Below are 19,987 nucleotides of genomic sequence, written 5' to 3'. Positions count from 1 at the left end.
AATAGATATTTACTGATTATTTAATTCAGTCCAACCATCTAGTCATTAGCACAGCTAGGCCTATGGCCCAACCTGATATGCAGTGGAAAATGGCCTTGGTTTAGAGTCAGAAGACTTGGCTTCCATCTTCAGTTCTGTGATTTACTAACCATGTGATCTGGAGCAGGAGACTTCACATTTCTAAGTTTTAGCTTCCTCAGCTGTAAAAAGGACTTGAACTGAATGATCTCTTCTAGTGCAAAACCTCATGACTTCCAATGTTATTCTTCTCCCTCCATGCATCTTTTCTATGTCTTCAATCCAGTCTCATGATTGTTGATGTTGATGCCAGATAAAAGCCACTCTTCCCACAACAATCCTGACATGTAGCCTCTTTTTTGGGGGAAGCATTCCCAGACCCGTGAAAAAACCAGTTGTTTTCCCTGAAGCCCACAGAGCAGTCTTTCTTTTTGGCTGCCTCAAATGCAGATTTTTTTTTTTTTATGATTCTTTTGTTTTAAAAGTTCAGTCCCAATTGGACAATAATATCCATACCTTCAACCCCAAACACCAGGCTTTTAGAAGCAGATAGATATTATGCTCTCTCCCATGGAGAAATAAAGAACTTTTCTCTTTCTGTTTGGAAACAAAACAGATTTAGAAGGAAATTATTCTTAGAATGAAGCAATAACAGTTACACTGAATCTTCACTTATGGATTTATTCATCTATTACACACATCTTTCCTTACCCAGTTACCTATTCCATTGTTTTTCCACATCTAGAGCAGTGAATTATTTAATATCTTCCCCCCTAGTGATGAGGCATTTCCTTTGTTGCCTTTGTGTTCAATTACCATCTGATTTTCTGCATGAAATAATTCTTTGATGGAAGAGCCTCACTTAGGAAAGAGAGGGGATTATTTCTTTCATGTTAAACAGTTTTCCTAGAAGATTAAGGGAGTCCTAGAGTTAGATGGTGTCACTCACTAAGTGGTTGGACTGAAAGGGCCTTCTGTCATCTTTATCTAAGTCCCTCATTTGAGGAATGAGATCAGGGAGATGATATTACTTGTACAAAGTCAACAGGTTGGTGGGTGGAAGAGTTAAGAGCCTTCTGCTTATAAATCTAGTGTGCTTTCCATTACATATAGGTAAAATAGCATAGACAAAATAGTGGTAAATTAGTATACTGATGAGGTAGTCAGATGACATGGAGCAGTTTCTCCAACTTTCATCTCTTCTTGTACTTTGAAGAAAGTAGACCTTTCACAGAATAGGGAAAATTTGAGTGATCGGTGGAGACAGTAACATCATTGCTGGGAGATGACAGAAGGAAGGATAATGTGAACAAATCTCAAGATTATACAGGATTATAGTATCATTTACCTGAGAATATAGAAGAAGGTTGTGAGGGATCTGATAGAATAGTCTTTGTCTAATTTTGTTAAAAGTTTGTATCTGTCATAGTTAAACACTATAAAATGAAATGTTTAGGAGGATGGATATGATAATAAATTAATAAATTAATTGATACTTATAATTCAACATTCTCCATAAATCATTTCTATGAATATTTATCATGTATTCAATGAATCTATACACACATATACATTCACACATAGTCTTTTCGTTCTCATGAAAAGCATATACTTAACTAGAGTTAAGTGCCCCCAAACAAACAAATCCACATAAAGATTCATAAAGAGTTGCAAATAAGTTTTGTAAGATAAGTCAGATAAACAAAAGGGACCAAAAAAGTACCTGAACATAATTTATAAAAAATGAATTAAAGAAAGGTGATGCTTTAGAGACCATCTACATGAAATAAGGACAAACTCTACTTTTTGAAATTCTTTTAATATTTCCCATGAAGGCTGTCATAGCCTCTTAATGTATTAGTTTATTTAGTTTGTTCTAAATCCAAAAGGTAGTGATCAGGAGAGCTCCTGAGCAATTTGAGTCTATCCCCATTGACTCTCAGGTGTCAATCATATTGGAACAGCATCAATTGTGGGACAGTGTAGTGCTCACTTCCTTTCTACTTGGAGCCAGGGTATATAGCTACTGCTATGGAAAGCAATAATAATAATGGTTATATTATAACTAACATTTATTTAGTGTTTGCCATGTATCAGTACTGTGCTAAGCATTATAGATTTTATCTCATCTGATCTTCTCAACAATCCCTGAAAGTTAGGTGCTATTATTATCCTCATTTTACAGTTGGGAAAATGGAGACAAATGGAGGTAAGTGATTTATCCAGTATCTAAGTAAGTATAGTAAGCTATCTAAGTATTTAGGAAGAATCTGAGGTTGGAATTTGAACTCAGTTCTTCCTGACTTTAGACTTATTATTCTACCATTATGCCATCTAACTTGTCCTCTAAAGGTCTATGCCTAATGATCTCATCAAGCAGACTGGAGGATTTGCCAAATTATTGAGGGGTTTTTCAGATTTCACCCTTTTTATAAAACATTTGGGACACAGATTATACTCAACATAAAATACTTTCTTTTCTCCTTTATTAGACTATTATTAATTGTTGGATATGTATGGTAGATAGTATGATAACACAAAACATTTTTCTTACTATAACCCTTTGAGGTAGATATTGCAAGTATCCCATTTTACAGATGAGATAACTGAAACCAAAGGAACTTAAATGACTTGGTTATGGTCACATAGCTAATAAATATTTGAGGAAACATTAAAACTAAGGCAGTGATTTGCTGCAGCCAGTTCTTGAGAGTTGATTGTTAAATTTTCATTGTGAGCATCCATATTGTCACCTCATAAACTGGCAAAGGCTACAGATCAGGGCTTGTTTTGTTGTTTTGTTGATTGTCTAGACTAAAGAAGGAGGTGGAGGAAAAGTAATTATTCAAACTAAACTTAAAAGTGCCTTGCACAATTTTTTTGGAGAACAAGCATTCCCCCTGAACCTAGATTTCTCGCCTCTAAATCTGGAGTATTTTTCATTATGCTAATATGATACAAAATAAATTAGCTAACACTAATTCATTGGGTAAACTTGGACAAGATGCTTCCATTTTGAGGCCTCCTGTTTCTCGTTTTGAAATGAAATAAAAGATTAGTTGATTCTCAAAGTAAAGTCCTAATATTCTGTTATTTTGCATTTATATGGAAATTCATAGTCCCTGACCTTAGTGAATTTATAAAATTCAAAGAGAATTTTCTTGGAGTTTTAATCAAGCTCTTGATGATTTCTTTATCTTTCCCTGGCTACCTATTTGTTATTTTTTCCACTATGAAACTAAATTGTGCTTCAGGCAGGGTTAGAATGCAAAGGATTCAATTCAGGGCACATTTCAGTGGCTACTATACACACTTTTTCCCACCTTGGTTTCTTTAGAGAATAGGTTTTTGAGAGAATGTTTCCAAGGTTAGTCTACCATGGTTTCTAATTAAATAGATAAATTCTTGAAGTAACAGGCGGGCATGGGGGGGTGTGGAGCCCTGACTGGTGTGAGTTCTAGGGATTAATATCATTTTGGTAAATGCCACTGGATTAGGCAGATCTTGGTGGCAGGATAGTCACCATTTCTTTCCTTCCTTTCTCCCCAAAAAAAGTCTGCATTTTCCAGGACACTGGGAAAATGGCCGATTGTTTTTATGATGTAACCAGATCCAGGATGTTTGTGTGAAAGATTTTCTGTAAAAAAGAGTTGTGAAGCAATCTTGTGCCATCTTGTACAGAGAAAATTCCAGTTTCTCCACCCTTGCCTTTCATCTTAGAGATTCTCACCCACTTTCACATGAATCATGGAAATTACAGCTGAATTGGAATATCCCTATGATGTCACATGGTCATTTCATCTTCTCCTTTCTCCTTCCTTCTGCCAATTTTTGGGCTTGGTCCACTCAAGATACATGGTTTTTACAATTTCTTTGACTTTAGAAGCCACTTTTCTCATTGCTCCTTTCTATCCCAGGGATCCTAATTATTCTCTTAAACCAAATGCAAATAATTCTTCTACCTGCTTTCCCACTATTGCCACCATTGTTCAGGAAATTCAATTCAGTAAGTGTTTTAAAACCCTATCAGGACCCCAGACATTGTCCTGGTTTCTGGAGATGCAGAGACATAACAAACAAACAAAAAAAGAAAGAATCAAGGAGATAATCCCTGTCCTAAAGAAATTTACATTCGATACTATTTTGAAAAATAATCCTCAAATCTTCAATTTAGAAATCATATGCAAGCTTTTCAAATTTAATCCGGTTCATTCTTCTTCTGTTGAAGATTTATTTTCGAGTACTTGCAGCTCCAAAATGACATTTATCAGAAAAGGGAGAAAGGGGGATCAGTACTTACTTTACAGAACACTGATGAATTTTCCCCAGATCAAAACTGTTAACTTGTTCTGTTCAGATAATCATTTTTAATTGACTTGAGAATTGCGGACATCAAGACAAAGTAACAGTATGACAATGTTTCAATGCTTAGATTTTTTGGGGGAAGTCTTTTTGAGTGAAAGACAAGTGCATTGTAATGGAAAAAAAAGACTGAATTTGGGTCAAGAGGACTTGTGTTCAGATCTTGATTTTGTTATTCTTTTGCCACAATGAGTAAATCATTTTACCTCATTTGACCTTTGTTTCTTCAAATAGAAAGTATACATAGCTTAAAATATAAAATGAAGACATTATACTAGATAAATTGTAAAGCTGTTTCAAACCTTAAATCTATGGTCTGTGAAGTTTATAGGTAGGTGGATGTGAAGTGTGTCTTCTGTCCAAACCTAGACTCTTGCATAGAGTCAGGAATGAAAGGATCAGCTGATGATACCTAGAATGATTGTCAAATGTGCTAACCCAATAAATATCCTGGATTACCTTTAAGTCTATTTGAACAGATCAGCAAATAAATTGTTTGCTGGTTGAAATATATAGCATTAATAAACATATATGCTTGTCTTCCTAGCTTTATCTATGTCTCTATCTCTTTATGTCTCATTTAGTTCAAAGACTCTCAGTACAAGTGGAAGGGGCCTTGGAATTCATCTAGCTTGAATTCCCCATTTTGTAGATGAGGAAAAACTAATTGGAGAAGTTAATTGATTTACCTTGGGCCATAAACTTAGCAGAAGAAACAGAAGAATCAAACTGTACCATATCACTGTTCCCCTCCACTTACAATTTCAATTATCATGTTTTGGCAGAAGTTGATGCTTTTCAATAGCAACTGAAAAAATTCTCGAAATTTCTTCTGTAAAGACAAAAAGTAATTGTGGTGGTGGTGGCAAGTGGAAGCAAATTTTTTTGTGAAAGGTCATATTGTAGTGCTAATTTATGAGTATAACCATGTTTACCATCAATAACTACAATAATCACAATCTAATATACAAAAAATTAAAGATACTATCTTCAAAATATCTTAACGATAAGCAGTAGTTGCCAAGTGCTGGAAATGAGTCTCTCTGAAAAGCTAACGTACTAATATTGTGTCTTAATTCCTGTTCCTGGAGCATGTCCTTATCAATTTCTATTCCATTTTAACTATTTACTCTGAAATTCTGTCTTCTCTTTCAGTTAGATGTCATCTAAGCTCAGGTTTCTATTTCTCCTTTTGCCATATCACAACACACATTCTGTGGTTCCTGCTGTGTGTGTGTGGTGTGTTTTAGAAGATGAAATAACTAGCAATGGGTCATGGTTGAGACTCAAAGGTTTGGGAATGGATCAGTAAAAATAATACCCACCTCAGTATACACTCTAATAAAAAAAAACCCGGTTTACTTGAATTTTACTCACAATTAGATGGAGGAGAAAAGATGACAGGAAAAGTTGTAGGTAAGACAGGTCACTTCTTTAGTCAAATAATCCCCCCTCCCCAGTTCTGACAGTTTGTAGAAGCCAAAAATCCCATTTGTAAACTAAGTGTAGGTTATTTTCCATGACTTCCTTCTCTTTGCAAAGAAGGAGAACAGGAACTATCATAGAAATCTGAGATGAAAGGAAATTACTTCTTCTTTTTCCATTATCCCACCCCTTCCAGGAGTCAATGCAATTGGAAATGGAATGAATAATGAACAGGTTTAAATAAAAAATGCCCTGAAGATGCTATGGTTTAACCAATGCTATGGTCAGTGAGTAATGAGGTCCTTTAGAAATTTTATTTTACCAAAACTGAAAGTGAGAGTGAAAAGGGGAAAATGAAATCTGATATGAATTTAAAGTGTAGAAAAAAGCAATTAAAGGAGAAAGAAAGGGATACTGTATTCTGAATAGCCTGTACATAAGAAGAAATTTATACTTGACTGTACTTGGAATATTCTATTCACAATTGAATAGAATAATAAAAGACTTTCCAACATTTAGAGGGAAAGTATTTGTAAATGAAGGGAAAGGGAAGAAAAATCCTTGAAGGGATTTAGGAGGATTAAGTAGAAGAACTAATTAAAAATCAATCATCCCTTGAATTGCATCTTCTATTTAATCAACCATATCTTTGTATAATTTTGTGAATTTGGCCAGGGAATGTAGGGCAGGAGCCCAGATTAGACTGAAGTCAAAATTTTCTTTCCCATCCTAGAGGCCATGTTGCTTATTCCCTCCCTTCTGCCTCTGACATGAGGGGGGTTATTGAGCAGTATGCCATTTACCAATAGGGTTAAAATACTTTATTACACACAGTTTCCTTTATGCTCACAAAAGTTTTGGGAGCTAGTACATAATTAGTTATTATTATTCTTATTTTTCTCAAGAGGAAAATTGGTGCTTGATTGACTGGTTCAAGGATTAAATGAAAAGTCAGTGATACCTATCAGTTATCCTATTTCAAATGGAAACACATATAATTTAGAGAAATTCATGCCTTAAAGTAATGAAATAGAACTGAGTAAAGGAAAAATAAAGCTGAAAAGAAGGAAAGATTTGCTAATGACAAACTTGCAACACATAAAATTCTTTCTCCCTTGGAGGAAGCAGTGCAAACTAGCTTGTATCATTCACAATCCAGCTGCACAAAGTGATAGGAAATAATTTTACATTGTGGAGAATGCTACCACTCTGGTCTGACAATGCTGAGAATGTGGGATCTAGTCACTACTTGCCATCCCTGGACAGTAATAGTATACTGTTTCATATATATATATAATTCTGTTTTGAATTGATTTAGGGTATATAAAACAATGTACTTTAAAAGGGTTGGGATTATACAGCCCTCTAATCCAATAAAACCTTTTACGGAGTGAGAATGTCTAAGGTACATTCAAATAAGATGGAACAGAGGACAGGAAAAAAGTGGAACAAGTATATAAGAGATTCCATACTCTTATACTTTTTTTTTTTTAAGGTTTTTGCAAGGCAAATGGGGTTAAGTGGCTTGCCCAAGGCCACACAGCTAGGTAATTATTAAGTGTCTGAGACTGGATTTGAACCCAGGTGCTCCTGACTCCAGGGCCGGTACTTTATCCATTATGCCACCTAGCTGCCCCTTCTCTTATACTTTTTTGATGGTATTTGCATATACACCCAATCCAAGCTATGAAATCATATATCACTCCTTTTATATACAAGCATGCATGGTGCTTTAACTCCTTCGCATAGGGTAAAACATTTCTTTGGCAGCAAACAATTCCCAGAACAGATTTCCATATTTACTTCCCTTTTAAGTCATAGCAGAAATTACTTATTGCTTCTGCTTTTACTTTCTTCTACCTATGGTCCAATTTACAGAAAAATGCTTTCTTCTATCTATGCAAGTTCATTTAGGTCAGCTTTCCTTTCTTCTTTCTTCCTCTGTGACTTCTCCATTTTCCTGTCCCGTTCCCCCCCCCCCCCCCCCGCCCCACCCCGACTATTTTTTTGGACTGGAGTTTGGATTTTTCAAAAGTCATTCAGAGTTTCAAAGTTTGTATGTTACTAGCAAAGATCTTCAGTACAAGGCCTAAAAAGCCAGGATTCTGTACCCAAACAGCTCTCTGTACCCTTGGAATGAAGGACCTTGCCTCAGTCCAAACTTTGAATTCTTTTTCCCTATATGATCTGGGGCAAGCCACTTAAATTCCCTAATTCTTCATCTGTAAAACTTTAAGGACTAGACTGGATGTCCTGTGAGGATGCTTCTATGGACCTGTGACATTAAGACACCAAAAGGAATGAGAGTGGAACTTCATGGGAAATGGAACTTAATGTTCCAAAGTGCTTTTGAAACTTAAAAAACAATATTTTATTTATCAACATAAAATTTTCTTCCCCTTTTCTCCCTCCTCCCTTTCAAAACTAACATACATTAGGTGTTTAATAAATTGAACATATGTATATATTAAAGATATCTAAAAAAGATAATTATTTATATGCTCATATACATACATATAGTTTTACACACACAAGAATTCATATGTATGTATGCATATAAGCATATATATTTCCAGAACTGTTTCTGGTTCTTTTGGTTCTCCATTGGTGTAAGGAACTTGAAGTATAAGATTCCTTTTATTAATGCAGATTTTCAACTGGCCTAGAATTATTAGTCTAAAAGCCTGGCAATAGCCAGGGGTTAAGGGACATAACCATAGTTATACATTTAGTATGTGTCAATGTTAGTCAACCCCTTCCCCCTACTCTGAGGCTGGCTCTTCTCTATCCACTACAGTATGCTTCTTCTCTTGATTAGAAAGAGACTTTCTATATATAAAAAAATTTAATAATTTGAATTCTCTGTATAAAATAATGATATTCTTAGGGTGTTTTTTTAAAATAACATACACTTACACAGAGAAATACATGGTATTTTAAGATTTGCAAAGTGTTTTATCTATATTATCTCGTTTGATCCTCAAAGCAACCGTGTTGGGTAAATGCCTTTTCATCCTCAGATAATAAATGTCTTCTTGTGTCATAAGAGGAAACTGAAGTTGAGAGGTTAAGCAGCTTATCTAATGGCATGTGATTACTAAATGTCTAAAATAGAATTTGAACACAGTTCTTCTTGACTCCAAGTTTAGTGTTCAATTTATGTATGCCATCTAGAAAGAAGGAATACCTACCTTTGGGAATTCTACATATGTATAACATTTTAAAACCATATTATTAAATCTTTCAATGACTTTTTTTGTGTGTTCCCATTTTAGAAATCTCTTCATCGACATCCACTCAGACAAGATGTTGGTACTACTGGCTGGGATTGTTGTGATCCACATTGCCACAGTTGTCATGTTGTTTGTCTCGACCATTGCCAATGTGAGTAATGCTCCCCTACTAAACTTTTATTCTTTTTTTTTTAGGTTTTTTTCAAGGCAAATGGGGTTAAATGGCTTGCCCAAGGCCACACAGCTAGGTAATTATTAAGTGTCTGAAGCTGGATTTGAACTCAGGTACTCCTGACTCCAGGGCCGGTGCTCTATCCACTGTGCCACCTAGCCGCCCCTAAACTTTTATTCTATAACACTCTGTTGGCACATTGGAAAATCATAATCTAAATACCAGAAACCTAAAATCAGGAAAGATATCTTTCATTACATATTATTCAGCCAAATTGGAACAAAGTAGAGTTTCACTTCATTTCACAGCCTCTCAAACCCTTTTGTATTACTCAACAGCTATGAATTTCCCAGGTAAAATTTCTAGAAGTTGCTTCTTTGGGATTGAAACCTAAGAACTGAATTATATGGGTCTGGATATTATTTTTAAAGATAATACATATTAAAAATATATGAATTGTCACAATAATAAGGATAAAGCAATAATAAACAATTTCTCCTGACTTTTAAAGTCCCACTCATTAAATTATTCAAAATTTGTAGCATTTATTTGGGCTAAGAAAAAAAGATGTTTCTTACATTCCAAGACCAAACTGTTCACACAACATTAATAATGAAATAACTTTTTAAAAATTTGTATACCTCAGCCTTTTTGATATGTTGATTAGTATTTTGCTGAATTAATTTTCTTCTTCTTCTTTAAATTATTTACTTAGAAAGGATGGTTTTCTGGGAGAATTTAAGGGGGGGGAGATATAGAGGGAAAGTATAGTGATGCTGAAAAACCCCCAAATCCCAGCACTCCAACATGTCAGTAATATCCATCATGGGAACAACTTTCAGATACCTGAGAGCCTTTGAGAATGTGTAAACATCATGCTTTCTTTTGAATTTATCACCCTTCATAAAAGGAGATGAATATTATGGAAATATTAAATAAAGGAAAAGTGAAATAAAAATTGCATGACTACTAAAATTTCTGAATTCATCAGGGGACGGATTTTCTTTAATTATTATAATTTTCCTTAAGTGTGCAAACCTGGACAAAGAATTCCTGTCTTTAAGAAATTTTTTTAGAAGAAATGTTTTTGAGAATTTCATGATTTATAATAATTTGTGTTTTCACTTAATTTGAATGTACCTAAATGGATCACACCTGTTTCTCCATTAATTGCTCTGGAGACAGCTGCAAAATTCATACAATGTATCTTAGGAAATTGGAAATAGGATTTTACAGCAATTGAATTGGATCTTGAAGGATATATAGGATTTTGATAGGTAGGGAAGAGGGGATGGGACAAACTGAAAAGAAAATATGTGAAATTTAACATATGCATGCTGTATTCAGGTGACAATGAGTAGACTAATTTGGGTATACTGAAGACTCATGGCAAAGCAGGACTGGAAGAGGTAAGAATTAAAAAAATAGGCTGAGGTCAGATAATAAAGGAGCTTGAATATGATGCTAAGGTGCTTGGTTATGCAAATGAACTTGACTTTGATTCTTGGCAAAAATCAAGTGCAAAAAAATCAAGGAATAATTTATGAATATTTAGACATAAAAGCAAAAAAAAAACCCCTATGATGATCTCTAAAAACCACAGTAATTTCAACAAGAGCAGTTCTTGCCAGATTAACCTCATTTCTCTTTTTGGATAGAGCAACTAAATTTGTAGATCAGGGAGTGAAGTGTTTGATAAAGTCTCTTCTGAGATATTTCTGCAAAAGTAGAGATGTGATCTATGTGATTCAGAGAAGCTTGATTAGGTATAACCCTAAATTAGCCATTAATTAATAGATGTCAACTTGGAGGATGCTCTCCAATGGGAATGTTCCATGAATCTTTCCTAGGTCCTATGTGGCATAGGAAGCACTGAAAGTTTGTCAAAATTTCAGGAAAGACACTTCTGTTGTTGTATGAGAATCAATAACCAACAAATTATTTGGAAACTGGAAAAAGAGCTGAATTGAATATGACAAAATTGAATGAGGTAAAGGGTAAAGTTTGATACTTGGATTAAAAAATTAATCCCATAAGAAGATGATGGTAGATGAATAATTAGACCAGGTTCAGGTAAAAAAAGACTAGGAATTTTAGTGGATTATAAGTTTAGTATGCAGCTATTTTGTGATTATTCTCAACCCCCCCAAAAAAGGTAATGGTATAGTAGCCTATATTAAGAGAGATATAGGGTCCAGAAGGAGAAAAGTGAGTTGTGTGCTGAAGGTAACGGGAGAAAAATTGGAGAAAAGGATAACAAACTGATATACAAACAAAATACATATACATGTATATACACATGTAAGTACATATAAATGTGTATGTATATATGTATATATTATATATATGTATATGAAATGGAAAAGGGAAATTTAAGGGCAACAAGATATTAGCATTCCAGCATTTGAAAGACTGTTTGTCATGTTGAAGAAAGGTTAGTTGTCCTGCTTAAACTCAGAGGGCAGAATTTAAAGTAATTGGTACAAGTGGCAAAGTTGCAGATTGAAATTTGAGTTAAAAAAAACCCAGTAACAAAACTCCTAATAATCAGAGTTGCTCAAAAGGGCTACTTTGTGAGGCAGTGGGGACAATCCTCACTGAAGTACTTAAACTCAATGCTGACATAGTATCATAGCCTCTGGAATACCTTTCAGTTCCGAGATTCTGTGATTTGATTTTGTGAGCAGTACATTTATAATAGTCTACTCACTGTCACCTGAAGATAGTCCACTCATTTTAAGATGTCATGCCACTGAAACTTTTTGAGCAGGAGAGTGATGATGAAATTAGTGTTTGGGAAGATTAAACTGGCACTTGTATGTCAATATATTTGCCAATGTATAAGAATATGAAAATATTTGTTTTAATATTTCCTGGAAGAAATATTTCTGGGACAGTATTTGCCTTTATCACGAACTTATGAAGATTGGGAAATAGTGTTTTCCTTTGCATTTTGGGGTGCCCTGACCTCTGCTGGTCACTTTAAATGTTCAACTTGTTTATCATGCATCATTATTGTGGTTGCTGTTATTACTGCCATGATCATCATTATTATCATTATTATTATTATCATCATTATTTTTTAAGCTTTGGATATAAAAACCTAAGTGACTCAAATGTTACATATACATTATCTCTGGAGACTGCAACTATATGGTCTGGTTCAGATATATGTTATACTGTATAAGTAGAGTTTAATTAGAAAATAAGAAAGATTTATTGTGAGTATGCAGGGTAAGGAGTGTTGGATTTTCAGTCAAAGGGGGATCTGGCTTTCAATCTGAACTCTGCTACTAAATATCTACATGACTGTGGCCAAGTCATTGCCACCATTTTAGGCTGGAAAAGATGATTTCTAATGATCTTTCCCACTCCAAATCTATGAACATGAGAGATAGAAACATATACTACAACAAATGTTGGATTGGAGTTCAGAGGCTCTGATCTGACATCCTGGTTTTGCCACACATACTCCCTGAATGAATTTGAGCAAATCATTTGCTGTCTCTGGTTCCTAGTTCCTCAACCATAAAATGAAGGTCTTGGAATAAATGATCTTTGAGATTCCTTCTAGTTCTAAACGTATAATGCTCTGGTCCTGTGAAATACAAATGGAGGGGGAAATAAGTAAGACTGGTTTCTAATTTCTCTTGTCCCCCAAACTTACACTCCTAAGTTTTCCAGGTTGAAAAATAATTAACATAATATATTAACTCAAGCTGCGTGACTGGGTAATAGTAATAATATAATAATGAGAAATAAGTTAACCCTAGTTCACTAGACTACTGTCTCCTTTCTAGGTAACATGTACTCTAGTCTTCTAGAGGCAATAGTACTGCCTTTATGATTTATCCTAAAGAATTGACAATAAGAGTGAAAACTTATTTTCAGGTTAAATGATCCAAGGAGACTTGTACCATGTGAAGCTTATAGGGCCTCACAGAGAAGATAGTTTTAATTAGTACTATCTGCAGTTGGTCTGAACTAATTGACTAGCTACTAGAGGATTTAACCATATTTTTCAAAATTTTCTGATGTTATCTATAAACACTCAGAATACATTATAAAGTAAAATCTTTTGGAATGGGTACTTGTATTTTTTTTATCCTACATTGATTTGTCTTGTAATTTTATTGGTGTAAGAGCCCTTTAAAAAGTTTTATGGAGAACAGATTCGTCACTTCCTTTTTAATTTAGATATGTATTTGCATATATATGTGCATAGAAAAATGAATGTATGGTTGTCTTCATGTATCACATAAGTATCCATCTTCCTCTATGTATCATCTATCATCTAGGTATCATGTATGTATGTATGTATGTATGTATCTATTGAGCTATCATTTTAAAAAGCTCATGTTACAGTTACAGAAATTCATAGTGCCTTAATATAAGCCTCTGTCTTATTCTTCTTTGCCTATTGAAATGTTATTTTTGTTGACTTGTTAAGTTCACAAAAGAAGTTTTTTGGGGGGCAATGGGGTAATTGGAATTAGGTAATTTGTCTAGTGTCACACAACTAGTATTTGAGACTAGATTTGAACTCAAGTTCTCCTGACTCCAGGTTCAGGGCTCTAGGCACTGCTCTACCTCACTGCCCCAAGAAAGGAATTAAAAAATGTTATCTTTTTTATTTCCAGCAGAAAGACAGTAGAGAATTAGGTAAGCAATAGGCAAAAACTTGCAGGGCTCTAAACTTCAGCCCTAACTTTATCACTTCATTTCATGTGTTAAGGGAGTGGATTGTTTAATCTTGAAATGCTTCAGTTAATACCTTGAAGTCATAATTTTTTTAAAAATTTGATTAAAGTACTAGCAACTCTACTCTGAGGTCCATGGTTCTATTAAATTAGTGTAAGCCCAGTTTTCTGTAATTCATTTCAAAAGTTTGATCTTTTACTGAAATCTTCCCCTGCTGCTTTATTTTGATATAGAAGAGGTGCTGGGTTCTGGAATTGTGCCACCTCTGGTGGGTTCTACCATGCTGGAAACCCTTGGAGAACAAGTCAGGGATTGACTGTTGCTCAAAGCCAGGCCACTTATATACAGAGAGACTCCTTATTAGGTTGTCCACAAGGTACAGAAGCTCAGAAATTGCAAAAACTACTAAGATATAGCTGGGCTAAAATCTGTGTTGGTGGAGGGAGTACCCACCATACAATAACAGATTAGTGAGATATTGAAATATTTATTAAATGCCTTCTGTATGCAAAACATTGGGCTAGATATTGGAATACAATAATAGAAATGAAAACCAGTCTCTGCCCTCAAAAACATCACATCCTGCTCGGAATACAACATTTAAACAGATAAGAAGATAATTAGAAGAAGGAGAGAGTACTAGCAATTAGGTGAATAGTGAAAAGTTTTGTATTTGAGTTGGCATCTAAACTGAGCCTTAAAGGAAGATGAAAAGTTTTATGAGGTAGAGATGCGTAGGAAATACATTCCAGACATGGCAGACAACCTATACAAAGATTGACTGAATAGATTTGAGAACCATCTGCATAGAGATTATAATTGGATTCATGAGAACTGTTGATTCATGAGGGAGGATGCAGAGAAAGAAAAGAATGTCCAGCATGGAGTTTTAGGCAGGTGGAGAATCCTTGGTTAGCAAAGTGTACTGAAAAGTAATATTTAGTTAGCAAAGAAGAGGACTAAGAAATCATCAAGGGAAGCATCCAAGGGTAGTCATTGGTGTCAAAAGCTGTAAAGAAGGATGTAATCTGGGGAAACAGCAATCAGATTTAGCAAGTAAGAAATCAGTCATTGGTAATATTGGATCTGGAAATTTCAATTGAGTGGTCCAAACAGAATCCAGTTTGCAAGAGACTGAGGAAAGAGGGCAGAGAGTATAGACAGTTTTTCTTTTCTCTTTTTAAGTTTGACATTGAAAGGCAGAAGGAGTATGAAATAATGGTTTGAGAAATGACAGTCAAGTGAATTTTTTTTAAAGGATTTGAGGATATGTAGGGAGCAGAAAAGGAGCTCATGGATAGAGACTAAAGGTGAAATGAAGAAAAGAGACTACCAAGGAGACAATCTTCCAGGAAAGACAGGAGAAGAAATGAAGAAACTCTAAATCAGCATAGAGTATGACTTTTACAAAAATGTCCATATCTTTATAAAAAACTGGAACAAAGGAGAAAAGAGGAAGGATAGAGTAGAAGTATTATGAATTATAAAATAGAATCCACAGAAAGATGGTCCTTATGTTTTCAATAAACACATGAGGTCTTCTGCAATATCTTGAAAGCTGCAATTGACAGCATGTAGCAACTGATTAGAGGTAGAGGTGAAAGGTGAGAGAGATCAAAGATGACATGAAGGTTTTGATTGGTGTGATTTCATTTGAGCCTTCCCCTCTTTATTATGATTCTATAGTTTATTTCATTCAGGGCCCCTTCTGCTTGTTTCAGGAACATATAACAATCTCAGTCTATATGATCCTCCTTTGCAATTTACTTTCTGGTCTTATGAGAGAAAAAATCCCTTAGGACCAAGTATGTAAACTTGGGAGATTCAAATAATTGATTGAATTCAATGAGCATTGATTAAGCTCCTGCTACATGCAAATTATTGTCCTAATTGCTGATAACACAAACAAAAATTAGATCTCTGGCCTTAAGATGAAGATTTTCTACCTGGAAGATGCACCTTTAACACAGAAAATAAATTCAATTTAAATTGAGAAGAGAGAAAGTCATCAAAAATTGAACTCAGTAATAGGAAGGACTTTTTTTATGGGAGATGGTATCCAAAATGATGAGGCTTGAATGAAGCTAAGGATTTCAAGGGCCAAAGGAAGGAATCAATTTCAGATTTATCCTGGATTCAGTATAGAAACACAGAGTTCAGAGATGGAATACTGAGGACAAAGAGCATTTTGGTACTAGAAATATATGCTTGAGGGGCAGCTAGGTGTTGCAGTGGATAGAGCACTGGCCCTGGAGTCAGGAATACCTGAGTTTAAATCCGGTCTCAGACACATAATATTTACCTAGCTGTGTGATCTTGGGCAAGTCATTTGACCCCACTGCCTTGCCAAAAAAAATATAAGAAATATATGCTTGAATAAAATTTTTATCTATCTATCTATCTATCTATCTATCTATTTGTTTATTTTAGGTCTGGGTGGTTTCAAAAAATGGGAACTATTCAGAAGGTCTTTGGAACTCATGTGACTATGGGAAATGTGATGGAACGCTAACATATGCAAATCAGGGTATGTTTGGTCTTTTTTTTGTTTCTTGACAACTTGAAAAATATTTCAGTCTTTTTGGGGGTGCTAGCTAAGTTTAATCTTTTCTCTCTGTTTACAAATATTTGGACAGATGCCCTCAAATCCGTGCAAGCCTTCATGATTCTATCCATTATCTTCTCGGTCATTTCTCTTCTTGTTTTTGTATTCCAACTCTTCACCATGGAGAAGGGAAACCGGTTCTTCCTCTCGGGTGCCATCATGCTGGTTTGCTGTAAGTGTCCTAGAGTCAGCCCCTTCACCTTAAAGTATCGATGTCTACAGTAAGGAAAGCATAAGTCATTAAGTAGGAACTTCCAGCTACATACTCAAAATATCCAGGATATAGGTCTGAAATAGGACTTTCTAATTTTCTTTTTTTTGAGAATCTTTAATTAAAGCAGCTGCCTCCCTCCTTCATAAGAGGCTGCTATGAAGCAGTTACTACACATTGCATACCTCTGAAAAAGTAACTAATTGCCATGCTTAATTAGTGAGTACTGCATCCCCAGAAAGGGAAAAGGTGTAGTCACAACATAGAGTAGATATCATCATCATCATCACCAACAACATCATTCTACTATCAATATTACCCAATTCATCCAGTTGAGCCTGAAGACTGAATAGCTGTTGCTGCACATTCCTGCACAATCAAATCCTGCCCTGACATGCTGTGGATATGGGCAACTCAGAGCCAGGGTGGGAATGGTGTTCTTTGGGCTGCTTTAGACTTCCAATTGTTAATGTTTATTTTCCTACCTAGACAATCCAGCAGTTTCTCTTTAGAGCTTAACTGTAGTCCTTCTATTGGGGTCTGAGTTGTTGACCCAATTTCCAGTTTTAAATATTCTCAAAAGATTTATTATGCATGACAATGAAGAAAGTGTGAATTTAAAATCACAAAAATTCCTTTGATGACTTGCCCTGTACTTCTAGGTTTTAGACAAAAATTAAAAAGTAAGGGTTGTTTCTGACTTGAATATTGTCTTCTCTATCTCCTCCCTCTCCCTCTCCCTCCCACCCCCTTCTTTCCCCTCCAGGGGCATGCATTCTGATTGGAGTTTCCATCTACACTAATCAATATGGTACCCTGAACGAAAAATACCTTGATCACCATGGATACTGCTTTATTTTGGCTTGGATCTGCTTCTGTTTTAGCTTCATTATTGTTGTCCTCTATTTCGTCCTTAGAAAGAAATAAGGCTGCTGGAATTTTTCTGTGGGGTTTGGGGGAGGGACCTGGGAGGGGAAAGCTGTTGAAACTGGGAGGGAAGAGGGAGTTGCTCTGCTAGAAGAACCAAATAAAAGTGGGGTGGGGGGAGAGGGTGGGTTTGGGAGGGGGAAGAACTAGACTCATCACTGAGACAAATCGCTACCATCACACATCCTTCCCTCAAGAAAAAGCAGACTGTGTGTGAGGAGAAGCTGCTCAGATCTTCCCTGGATATCACAGGCCAGAGAACTTCCCCCAGACCACCAGGGTTGTTCTTGAGCTGTTTTAAACTTTGTTGGACTTGCCAGACATCACGCCATTGACTTCCTAGCATGGTGGAGAAGCAGTGAAGTTCTCACTCCTGAGGAATCAAGGAAGCCTTCAGACCTTTTTTCACAAGTTAAAATAGCGGTACAAGTTCCTGGCAGTCACTCTGGTGTTATTTTTGTGCTGAATGTGCTAAATCTGGAAGCAACCCCTCTCTTTCTACTCAGAGCAAAACAATGAAACCCCTGTTACAAAGTAACAGGGCAACCTCCTGATAATCTCTATTAGGATCGACCTGAGTAATAAGGACATGTTAAGTTCCAAAGAGTGTGAGTTCCTAGTGCAAAACCTGTTTGAGGCAGAGATTGCAGGGGGAAGACAAAGCAAATAAGGCTTGATAGGAAATTATAGGGAATAGAGGATTTCATACTCAGAAGGGGCTTCAAAGGTCTTCTAACCCATCCCCACCCACTCGAGCAGCTGATCAAAACGCACATTCACCCCACATGGAGGCCTCTCACCACTGAAGTTTACTAGGCTCCTGGCATTGACTCTGAGGCTAGGAGCTTCTGCAAAGTCATTTATCAGCTACAAAACATACAGCGAACATAACATGCAGGCTATGGGACCAAGAGATTGTTTTATTAACAGTGTCGAGCCTCCTGAACCATAATCCTAGAATCTTTTTGTGATGGCTGAACTCGATTTTTTAGTTGCTTGCATATGAGCAGATATTTTTCCTACTTGCATGATGGGAGGGCAGTAAACTTTACTGTTTATAATACTCTTCTTTACTCCCCCCCCCCCACTTCCCCCGGAATAACAGAAGTGTGGTCTAATTAACCTTGCAAGGATATGCTAGTTGAGGTTTTATATCCATTCTGGCCCTGATTACTTATATGTAAAATTGGGGTATATCACTTCATTTCTCTGAGGCTCAGTTTTTCATAATTGGGAACCAGGACCTTAGATCTCTTCCTGGTTTAGGAGATTATCTAGTCTGATTATTTTATATAGTGAACTAGGACTCAAATACAGGTTTGTCAGATGGTCAATAACTACTCCAATTCATTTTAGAGTGGGGCTTCTTAATTCTGTGTGTGTGTGTGTGTGTGTGTGTGTGTGTGTGTGTGTGACATGACCCCTATTCAAAATAGTGCTTATTTAGAAACTGAAGGAAAACCTAACTTCCATTTAGAGATTAGTGAAAACAAAGATGTATTTCCCCCCCTTATTCAAGTTCACAGACTCCCTGAAAACAATCCAGACACCTCTTGAGATAATGGTGGACCCCAAGTTAGGAAGCTCTGCCTTACAGGGTAGTAAATCTTAATTATTTAGTTCAATTAAAGTTAAATCAAAACAACAGAAAGGACCTTGGGTGAAAGGTGCTACCAAATTGTAAAGTATTACTATGTCATAGCTCAGTTATGAGAACAGATTGCTTGCTTCCTTACTTCCTTCCAGAAAACAGAACATAATCCCAAGACAAGTAAAATTTTAGTTAACAGGAAGTTAAGTTCTTTTTATAGTGACTTATGGTACCGGATCAGATCATAATTGAACTGCTCTGCTGCCATAGGGCCAATTAATATACAGGATTGACTTATTCAGTTCCTTCTGATCAACTAGCTATTGCTTTCCTCCCCTCTGTAGGAAGAGGGGAAAATGGGGGTCTTAAAGGGACAGCCAGAGCAGCTAATTAAAGCCATCTCATACCCTGGGTTTCTTTTCCTGATGTTTCCCCTCTTTATGTGAAGGAAACAGTCTTGCAGAGGAATTTCAGTCATCTTTCCCTTCTAACTTAACCTCTATTCTCCCAAATCTCCTGTATCCCCCCCCCCCAATTATGTGGGGGTTGTTCTGCCATGATTGCTGATATTTATGTAAAAGTAGTATTACTAAGCAATACTGGTGTATATTCTAGTTCTATGTATATGCTGGGGGGCAGGGCACTGGATTACCTGAAGGTGGTGGCCAGGTTGGCTTGGAAAATTGTGGGCTCTTAAATGTTTTAATGAACAAGAAAAGTTTGGGCAAGTAGTAAAGGCTTT

The 19,987-nt window shown here is 35.9% G+C and overlaps 1 protein-coding gene and 1 long non-coding RNA gene across 2 annotated transcripts in view; one reads left to right on the top strand and one right to left on the bottom strand.

Annotated features, from left to right (window-relative positions):
* EMP1 (epithelial membrane protein 1) overlaps nt 1–17,705 on the top strand; it is a 25,914-nt gene extending 8,209 nt beyond the window's left edge. Inside the window, exons 2-5 of the mRNA XM_074194546.1 lie at nt 9,081–9,189; nt 16,342–16,438; nt 16,548–16,688; nt 17,494–17,705. Coding sequence (XP_074050647.1) covers nt 9,112–9,189; nt 16,342–16,438; nt 16,548–16,688; nt 17,494–17,654 — 477 coding nt within the window. The 5' untranslated portion in view covers nt 9,081–9,111 and the 3' untranslated portion in view covers nt 17,655–17,705. The remainder of the gene's footprint in view (nt 1–9,080; nt 9,190–16,341; nt 16,439–16,547; nt 16,689–17,493) is intronic.
* Nucleotides 16,490–19,987, bottom strand: LOC141493342 (uncharacterized). Its single transcript, XR_012470183.1, has 3 exons — nt 19,898–19,987; nt 17,559–17,639; nt 16,490–16,732 (listed from the first exon to the last, which is right to left on the bottom strand). It is a non-coding gene; the product is annotated as an uncharacterized LOC141493342 (long non-coding RNA).

The sequence above is a fragment of the Macrotis lagotis genome, chromosome 7 (assembly GCF_037893015.1).
Source record: "Macrotis lagotis isolate mMagLag1 chromosome 7, bilby.v1.9.chrom.fasta, whole genome shotgun sequence".
In the NCBI taxonomy this organism is placed as follows: Eukaryota; Metazoa; Chordata; class Mammalia; order Peramelemorphia; family Peramelidae; genus Macrotis; species Macrotis lagotis.
This window is presented reverse-complemented; position numbering and strand designations above follow the sequence as displayed.